Source organism: Bison bison, unplaced genomic scaffold (genome assembly GCF_000754665.1).
Source record: "Bison bison bison isolate TAMUID 2011002044 unplaced genomic scaffold, Bison_UMD1.0 scf7180017864041, whole genome shotgun sequence".
Classification (NCBI taxonomy): domain Eukaryota; kingdom Metazoa; phylum Chordata; class Mammalia; order Artiodactyla; family Bovidae; genus Bison; species Bison bison.
The window spans coordinates 4,775,513-4,785,929 of record NW_011494613.1 but is presented as its reverse complement, the minus strand read 5'-3'; the positions used below and the strand labels follow the sequence as shown (position 1 = coordinate 4,785,929).

The 10,417-nt window shown below is 38.2% G+C and overlaps 1 protein-coding gene across 1 annotated transcript in view; it reads left to right on the top strand.

Annotated features, from left to right (window-relative positions):
• Positions 1–10,417, top strand: part of SEC23A (Sec23 homolog A (S. cerevisiae)) — a 62,881-nt gene that overhangs the window by 41,625 nt on the left and 10,839 nt on the right. Inside the window, exons 17-19 of the mRNA XM_010835327.1 lie at positions 1,059–1,145; positions 3,962–4,117; positions 7,389–7,454. Coding sequence (XP_010833629.1) covers positions 1,059–1,145; positions 3,962–4,117; positions 7,389–7,454 — 309 coding nt within the window. The remainder of the gene's footprint in view (positions 1–1,058; positions 1,146–3,961; positions 4,118–7,388; positions 7,455–10,417) is intronic.

Sequence of the window (10,417 nt, the reverse complement as noted above, 5' to 3'; positions counted from 1 at the left end):
CCTTTTTTTTTTTTTAATTTCATAGTAATATATGTAAGTTGTAAACATCTGGAAAACGTCAAAAAGTGTTTGGAAGAAAAATAGAATCCCACTGCCTGCTCTTGTCAGGTTTCAAACTCTCCATTTAATCCACGAATCCCATTCATTTCTTAAGGCTTTGCATTTAAAGTTATCCTCTTTCTCTTCTGCATTGTTACTTCTCTCATCACCATCATTCTATTAACACAGAAACCTTAGTGTCACTCTTGTTAAACAAAAGCCCCTGGACTTCACATTGTCTCTAGTTGCCGCCTCATTGCTCTGGTCCCAGTCACAGCTAAACGCAGAGAGTTGCTTGTTGTCCATATGTTCCCACGTTACATTCTCTTCTCCACCTATATTAGTCAGACTCTTGGCCCTGAGATTATTCTGAAACAACTCTTATAAAGGCTACCAAGCCCTCATCTTGCTGGAACTCACAACAGCATTTACCCAGAGAGGACTCTCCTTGAAAAACTTTTGGTCTAGGCTTCTCCAATGCCTATAGCACCTACTGGTTTTCCTCTTCCTCACTGCCTGTTCCTTCTCAGACTCCCTCTGCTGGCTTCTCCCTTTCTGAACTCTAAATGTTGGTGTGGTCTGGGCTCAGTCTCTGGCTTCTCTGGATTCCCTTGAAACGGTGCAGTCTAATCACATAGCTCTAATTGCCATCTTCATGCATGTGATACCCAAATTTATGTCAGTTCAGGCTACTTCCTTCTATTTCATATTCAGAACTATGTTTCCATCTCCAAATTTTCTCTGTCCCAAGCCTTTCCTCTCTCAGTGGTGCCACACACCATCAGACTTAGGAATCTATTCTCTGATTTCCTCTTGACTACTCTATTTTTCAATTGTTATTTCAGTTTAGTGATTCCTCAGAAAATTAAATTGAAACATCCTTTAAGAATTCATAATAGCAAGAGGTTTTAAGTAGTAAGATAATACATTTAAAAGATTTAAAAGATCCTAAGATCAATTTTGTATTTTTAAGTAATTAAATTTTCCTTCTTCCTCTTTCATTATTATCCTCACATCAGCCGGTTCTTCTTGATAGCAGCAGCATTCTTGCAGATCGTATTCTCCTCATGGACACATTTTTCCAGATTTTGATTTATCATGGTGAGGTAAGATTCCCTTGTGTTTAAAGCTATGCACGTAGTTTCAGTAAAGTCTTTTAATTTGTATTGCTAGAAGTTTTCCTCCCTTTACTATATGAGTAGTGTCTCCTCTATGATAAACTTTATATCCACTTTTATTAAGTTATGTGTAAAATGTGATTCTTCCTTTTGTGAATTTTTAGACTTAATTTTCAGTTGACCTGTCTGTGGTTGTTTTGTTTGTTTGTCTGCACATAATTGGAGAAATGAATTTTATACAAAGCATAGCTGTGAAAGAGTGAGCATATCATACCTTTGGGTTTTACCTGAAGACAGTAAGAAGGGAAAAGTCAGTAGGCGGGCTTTCCTTTTTGTTATTTCATGTATCCATTTAAAAAGTATTCTGGGACTTCCCTGGTGGTCCAGTGGTTAAGATTCCATACTCCCAATGCAGGGGGCTAGGTTTTATCCCTGGTCAGGGAGCTAGAGCCTGCATAGTGCAACTAAAACCCGACACAGACCCCATCCCCACCCCCCAAATATTCCACACGAAGTATTTAAAGTAAAAAAAAAATATTTCAGTTGATCTTAAAGATTCATTTAAAGCACAAGCTACTTAAAATTTATGACTTAATTTGATAGGTAAATGAAAAGAGCAGACTATTTGAGTAGCAATTGAGTTAATCTAGGTTATTTAGCATAACTCTGTTCATTCCTATATTTATTCATTCAGGCAGTATTTAAGTGCTTCCTCTGTGTGAGAAAGCAGTGAAATCTAGATGCTTTGAGAAATACAGATCTTTTTCATAAACTTATACTCAAGCTTATAGTCTAGTGTTCAGGTAACTTGTGCAGATATATTTTTCCAGTGTTATAACTGTAAATGATTTTAGATTTGCACTGTAATAGGGAAGGGGCTTTCCAGGTGGTGCTAGTGGTAAAGAAGCCACCTGCCAGTGTAGGAGACATAGGAGACATAACCCAGGGTTCGATCCCTGGGTTAGGAAGATGCCCTGGAGGAAGGCAAAGCAATCCACTCCAGTAGTCTTGCCTGGAGAATCCCATGGACAGAGGAGCCTGGTGGTCTGCAGTCCACAAGGTTGCTAAGAGTCAGATGCCACTGAAGCGACTTGGCGCGCATGCACTCAGGGAAGATCTTATTCGAAATATCACTTTAAATATATGGGACTTTTAAAGACCTATTGATTATTATTTTTAACTGTTACCAGTTACTAGAGCTATTTAACTTTTTTTGGGGGGGGGGTTAAATTTTTTTTATTCTTATTTTATTTTTAAACTTTACAATATTGTATTAGTTTTGCCAAATATCAAAATGAATCTGCCACAGGTATACCTGTGTTCCCCATCCTGAACCCTCCTCCCTCCTCCCTCCCCATACCATCCCTCTGGGTCATTCCAGTGCACCAGCCCCAAGCATCCAGTATCAAGCATCGAACCTGGACTGGCGACTCGTTCCATATATGACATTATACGTATTTCAATGCCATTCTCCCAAATCATCCCACCCTCTCCCTCTCCCACAGAGTCCAAAAGACTGTTCTATACATCAGTGTCTCTTTTGCTGTCTCGTATACACGGTTATTGTTAACATCTTTCTAAATTCCATATATATGCGTTAGTATACTGTATTGGTGTTTTTCTTTCTGGCTTACTTCACTCTGTATAATAGGCTCCAGTTTCATCCACCTCATTAGAACTGATTCAAATGTATTCTTTTTAATGGCTGAGTAATACTCCATGTGTATATGTACCACAGCTTTCTTATCCATTCATCTGCTGATGGACATCTAGGTTGCTTCCATGTCCTGGCTATTATAAACTTTTAAGAATAATGCCTGTGATACTAGCTCTGTGACAGAGCTAGGTTTTTGATTATTTCTTTTGTCTTTCAGTAGTTTTATTTCTTCAAATAGCTTGTTAACATGCATAAATGAGAAATCAGAAATTCAGATGACTGTTCCTCTGTTAAATATAGAGATATAAAGATATACATTGATTGATTCAGTTAACTTAGAAATCAAGCCAGGTTAAATCTTTGGATGATTTAATTAAATGGTGTTTTGGAGTCATTTACCTTAATAAAAGTTGATTAATAAAATCAATATTTTTACCTTAAGAATATTGATTCAGATGCTCTTTTATAGGTATATTATCTTTATAATATTATTGCTATTATTATTAAAGTTTTTACCTTTATGTATCTTGTGAGAATGTAACTCCATTGGTAAAGATTCATAATATAAGAGGTAATTAATTTTGAAGTCTCCAGGAAATCTTCTGTACCAAAAATCGCCTTTATTTATCATAAGCTTAGGTAGATACCTTTTTGTTGTTGTTGTTCAGTCGCTAAGTCATGTCCGACTCTTGACGACCCCATGGCCTATATAGCCCACCAGGCTCCTCTGTCCTTGGAATTCTCCAGGCAACAATTCTAGAGTGAGTTGCTGTTTCCTTCTCCATGGGATCTTCCCGACCCACGGACTGAACCTTTGTCTCCTGCATTGATTTGTAGATTCTTTACCACTGAGCTACCTGGGAAGCCCAGGGATACCTTTTATCTAACTTTAATATGATAAGTGTAGTGTTTTAAATTTTTTCATTATTATTTCTTTTTACTTTTAAAGAAGAAATATCCTAATTTTGCATCTGTTTACGCAAGAATACTGAAATTAGTACTGTAACTTTAAAAAATTAGTAACTTAAAAATAAATGGGATAATAGTCTATGATTTTCTTATTTTCTGATGATTGTTTCATTTGAAAAACAAATATTTGGTTAGGCAAGAAAAAAAGTAATAATTCCTTTAATTGTTTTAAAATTAGACCATAGCTCAGTGGCGCAAGTCAGGATACCAGGACATGCCAGAATATGAAAATTTCCGCCACCTTCTGCAAGCCCCAGTGGATGACGCCCAGGAAATCCTTCACTCCAGGTTTCCAATGCCGAGGTACATTGACACGGAACACGGGGGCAGTCAGGTAATGCTCTTCATTTGTTTGCATGTGTGTTGATGATCTTACAATGAGTTGTTCCTGTTTGCCTTCTGACATTAGTTTGAATAGACTGCTTCACCAGGCAAATGAAAAGGAAGGAGATGGGCAGATGGTTTCCAGAGGAAGGTATGCTTCCTTCTTGCCTTAGTTTTGAGAGCAGAGCAGTAAGATCATTGACTAGCTGACTACAGGTGGTGGTTTCTCCCATCTTCTTCCTCCAGCTCAGCTCTAGTCAAGAGCCAGGGTGGTGTTTTGGTGATATGCCAGCTTTAGTTGAGCAAGTAGATATGAACAACTTAGGAAATAATTTAGTGTACTTTTCTCAGATCTCTTTGTTTACTGACAAAGTCTATGAATATGAAGTTTATGGTAACATAATTTTTGTTTTCCTTATTCTATCATTTCACTTTTCTAGAAAATGCCATGTAATAGGAAAGCATTATGGCATTATAAAAAGGTGTGTAATTTTTAGAGTTATTAGGGTTAAATAACGTACATATAGCCTTTTTTGGCCTTACAGAAGACTCAATTAGGACCCCATAACATACACTTTTTTTTTTTTCTGTTTTTTAAAAAAATTTTTTTTGTTTATTATTTTTGGCCACACTGGGTCTTTGTTGCTACACAGGCTTTTTCCTAGTTGTAGTGAGCGGGTACTACTCTGTGGTTTGGCGTGCAGGCTTCTCACTGAGGGGGCTTCTCTTGCTGTGGAGCACGGGCTGTAGGGTGTGCAGGCTGTAGTAGTTGTGGCACATGGGTTTAGTTGTGGCTCCCAGCTTTTAGAGCACAGGCTCAACAGTTGTAGCACACGGGCTTAGTTGCTCCGTGGCATGTGAGATCTTCCCAAACTGGGGATTGAACCCATGTCTCCTGCACTGGCAGGTAGATTCTTTACCACTGAGCCACTAGGAAAGCCCAACTCTTTTTTTTTTTTTTTAGTATTTTATTTTATTTATTTTTAAAAATTCATTTCCTTTTTATTTTTTATTTATTATTATTATTATTTTTTACTTTACAATATTGTATTGGTTTTGCCATACATCAACATGTATCCACCACGGTGTACACGTGTTCCCCATCCTGAACCCCCCTCCCACCTCCCTCCCCATACCATCCCTCTGGGTCATCCCAGTGCACCAGCTCCAAGCTTCCTGTATCCTGCATTGAACCTGGACTGGTGATTCGTTTCTTATAAGATATTATACATGTTTTAATGCCATTCTCCCAAATCATCCCCCGCTCCCTCTCCCACAGAGTCCAAAAGACTGTTCTATACATCTGTGTCTCTTTTGCTGTCTCGCATATAGGGTTGTCATTACCATCTTTCTAAATTCCATATATATGCGTTAGTATACTGTATTGGTGTTTTTCTTTCTGGCTTACTTCACTCTGTATAATAGGCTCCAGTTGCATCTACCTCATGAGAACTGATTCAAATGTATTCTTTTTAATGACTGAGTAATACTCCATTGTGCATATGTACCACAGCTTTCTTATCCATTCGTCTGCTGATGGACATCTAGGTTGCTTCCATGTCCTGGCTATTATAAACAATGCTACAGTGAACATTGGGGTACACATGTCTCTTTCAATTCTGGTTTCCTCCGTGTGTATGCCCAGCAGTGGGATTGCTGGGTCGTGTGGCAGTTCTATTTCCAGTTTTTTAAGGAATCTCCACACTGTTCTCCATAGTGGCTGTACTAGTTTGCATTCCCACCAACAGTGTAAGAGGGTTCCCTTTTCTCCACATCCTCTCCAGCATTTATTGCTTGTAGACTTTTGGATTGCAGCCATTCTGACTGGCGTGAATACCTCATAGTGGTTTTGATTTGCATTTCTCTGATAATGAGTGATGTTGAGCATCTTTTCATGTGTTTGTTAGCCATCTGTGGAAAGCCCAACTCTTGAATAACTTTTACTGCTGCTTTTAAATTCTTATTAGAGGTATATAAATTAACTATAGGTTATTTTTTCACTTGTTCCTAGAAAGTACAGACCTTGCTTTGTTTATTGATGTATCCCTAGTGCCTAGCACAGTATTACAAAGTAGGTAGTAGATATCAGTAACTATTATTCAGAAATGATAGCAATTATTATTAGGGTTTTACTATATTTATAATAGGAGCTACTATACCCTATTGAGAATTTGCAAAGCTGTTAACACTTTACATAACTTCTCTCATTTGATTCTCTAGCAGTCCTATTATTGTTTCCATTTTACGGATAATAAAACTGAGACTTAGGTTACTTGTGGCCAAGGAAAACTGTAAATGGAGGAATTGGGATTTGAATCCAGATGTTCTATGCTGCTGCAGCTGCTGCTAAGTCGCTTCCGTTGTGTCCAAGTCTGTGTGACCCCATAGACAGCAGCCCACCAGGCTCCCCTGTCCCTGGGATTCTCCAGGCATGAACACTGGAGTGGGTTGCCATTTCCTTCTCCAATGCATGAAAGTGAAAAGTGAAAGTGAGGTCGCTCAGAGGTTGCTCAATGACCCCATGGACTGCAGCCTACCAGGCTCCTCCATCCATGGGATTTTCCAGGCAAGAGTACTGGAGTGGGATTTTCCAGGCAAGAGTACTGGAGTGGGGTGCCATTGCCTTCTCCAAGATATTCTTTAGAAGTAGAAAAGATTTTGTATGGTACTAAATTTCAAATGATAGGACTGTCTTGTTCTTTTAATGTGAAATAATAATTTATGAATTGTTCTCTCATTGATGTCTCACCACATGTAGTGCTGTATTCCTTTTCAATTCTGGTTATTATTTCATGATGATAAGGCATAGTGGATAGATGGGCAAAATGTTGGGCAAGTGCTGTCATGGAATAGCCTATAGTTTGAAAAAGTTTGACAGTCATTGTTTAAAGTGAAAGAACATGTAGAGACTTTGAACCTTTGGAGACTTTGAACCTTTGTTGATGTTTCAGACCAGGTGTTTGGTAAATGTCACACTAACTTTGTCATAATTGTTGCACACATACTCTTTATATGTTGAATTTTGAATTCTACAATTTGTATTTGTTACTGTAAATGTTATTATGTATGTATGATTTGGAGAGGTTACACTTATTTGTAACATATAGTGGTCTACGTATTTCAAGATTTATCTCATTTTTTTAAAGTTTCATTTTAATAAAATTAATTTTATGAAAATATATTAAATAGAATTGATTTTATATGGCATAATGTATTTGTTTAGCCTATATTGACCAAATCTTATATTTGATGGATAATATTATTTCTTCTTTGCTTTTAAGGCTCGTTTCCTGCTTTCAAAAGTTAACCCCTCACAGACTCATAATAATATGTATGCCTGGGGACAGGTAAGTGTAAATAGCAGACCGTGGAAATTATTTCTTTGTGTTTTTTATAGTTCGTTATTTTAGTGAAAGCTACATTTTTTGCCTTTGTTTTTGGTAATGGTTTCTGCTGGAAAGTAATAAAAAAAAAGAGGTGAAAATAGAATTAACATTTGGTGGCACCACAGAAAATACAAAAGTGATTATATCAAATATGTAGAACCCTTTCATATTTCAAGCTTATCATGTTTCCCTTGAGACAAAAAGCAATAAAGTGTATAGTAAATGAACTAGAAGGTGATGATTCAGACTTAATGCTAGGCTGAGAACCATAAAAGGCCACAGTACGCAGGGAGTGGTCAGGGATTGTGGTTGAACAAGAGAGGCTGGAGGCCTGGACATCATTATTAATGTATTTTAACTTGGTAGAAATTCTCTCTCTTGATACACTGCTGCTGCTGCTGCACTATATCACCACTTATCAAGTGTCCAATCTGCAGGACTCTGTATTGGTACTTCAGGATCCCAGCTATCATCCCTGCCTTTGAAGAGCTTGTAGTCTAGTATTAGAAATAAAGCACATACCTAAGTCATTAAAAATACAAGGCAGATTGGGTTGTATGCTTTTAGGAAAATTTAAAGTGTTACGGGGGGGTAGAGGAGAAGGAGGGAAAAGGGTTGCATGATGGCAGAAGAAGAGATATTTCCTTTAGAGTACTTATGACTCCAATAAGTAGAAATTATGTGAGGAACGGAATTCTAGGTAGATGACAGTATGGACTAGGATAAAGAGTATATGTCAGGATGAATAGTAGAACAATAAACTGGAAATGTAATTGTACAGTTAGTTATGGAGGCTCTTAAGTACCAGGCTGAGGACTGAGGAGCTGAGTTTTTATTTGCTAAGTTATGGAATGTCATTGAAGGTTTTTGGCCAGACAGCCAATTCTGACTCTTGGATAATACAGTTGAATCTTAAGATTAATTGGAAGCAGTCTGTAAGTTGGAACTGTTTCTGCTGAAGTAATCCAAGTGAGAGAGAAAGAAGATGAGATGGTGAAAAGGAATAGATTTGAGTTATATTTCGAGAGGAGACTAAGTGAGATTTGATTAGCAGTTGCAGGAAAGTAAAACTTACTCTGGGGCCAGACAGCTGTATACAAAATCTGAATTCTGATTGGATTCTGGATTAGAGCAAACAGCTTATAAAGAACATAATTGGGATGATTTGTGAAATATATAGACTGTATGTCAGATACTAGTATAGTAATAAATTTCTTAAGAGTAATAATGGTGTTGTGGTTATGTAGGCGATTGTCCTTGATCTTGGGAGATATATCCTAGAGTGTTCGGGGATAAAATGTGATGTCTTCAGCTTGAAAAAATGATTCAACAAGAAGAAAAAGAAAAGAAAAAATAGATACAAACATAAAATGTGGCAAAATGTTCATCATTGATTTTAAGTTCAGTGCTATGTTGGTATTCATTGTACTTTTTTCCTAAGGTTTGAATTTTTGAAAAATAGTTGAGGGGGGGAACAAGGGAGTAAGGTGCTCTGAGCCTGGGTAACTGAGGAGAACGTGTGCCGGTAGGAATGAGAGTGAAAAGACAACGTTTTAGACCTTGAGTTTGAGATACCATCTAGATGCCCAAATGAGCAGGCTGTTGAAAATTTGGGTTTGGTGGTCAGGGCAAGGATTAGACAAGTGATACTGAAAGCCATCACAGTGGATGGTTGTCCAAGGAGAGACTACAGAGGCAAAGAAGGATGAGACAGAACCTTGAGGAAGTACACGTGCTAGGAGTATTTTATACGTAATCAGAGAAGTGGAAGGAAAAAGAGAGGAACACCGTGTCCTAAGTGGTGAGGGAGAACTTTATAGAAGGAAGAAGAAGGGAGTAACAAATACTGAGATGCTGCAGATACTTGGTTTGAGGACTAGGCGGTTATTTGTGCCCTTGCTAAGCAGTTTTAATGTAGTCATTGTGTAGAGGATAGATTATTAAAGAATTAATGAGTGGTGAAGAAGTGGAGATCATTAAGTATAAATGGTTCTTTTGCAAATTTAGCCTGAATGAATAGTAGAAGGATGATTGTTATTAGAGTAAGGGCACAAAACTTACTTGTAGGCTAAGTGTAAGGAGCTAACGTTGGGGAGACCCAGAAGGACACTGTATAGATGTTTAAGATCCTCAGAAAGAGACAGTGTGATCGCATTACGTGGAGTTTAAGCACTGGCAGGGAGGCAGGACATTTCTTTCTGCAAAAGCAAAGAGTGAGAAGAAGGGTGAAGACAGAAAGATTTTGAGGTGGAGAGAAAAACTCTCATTGGAGAAGCCTGTTTCTTTTCAGTAATGGATTATTGCTAGAGTGAGAAATGCTGGGGTTAAGGACTAGATAACAGAACAGGTTGCTGCTGCTGCTGCTGCTGCTAAGTCGCTTCAGTCATGTCCCACTCTGTGTGACCCCATAGACAGCAGCCCACAGGCTCCCCCGTCCCTGGGATTCTCCAGGCAAGAACACTGGAGTGGGTTGCCATTTCCTTCTCCAATGCAGGAAAGTGAAAAGTGAAAGTGAAGTCACTCAGTCGTGTCCGACTCTTAGCGACCCCATGGACTGCAGCCCACCAGGTTCCTCCATCCATGGGATTTTCCAGGCAAGGGTACTGGAGTGGGGTGCCATTGCCTTCTCCAACAGAACAGGTTAAAAACAGCTATAAAGAATATAAGAAAGCAATAGAGGGTGAGTACAAGACTTACAGCAGTGTTGAGGGTCCATTTTATTTACCAACAGTTTCTTGAGCATGGTTCCGTAATGTTCTTTAGCCATGCTGTGTAGTTAGGCATTGCATCAAAGATGAAAGAACTGGGGCTAATTTAGAACTAGAGGTAAGAAAGATGGACACAGCAAAGAGAGTAGAATATTTGAGAGCATTGTTAAACAATTGACTATGGGGCCCAGGCTAGTTAGAAGAGAAATAAAGCAA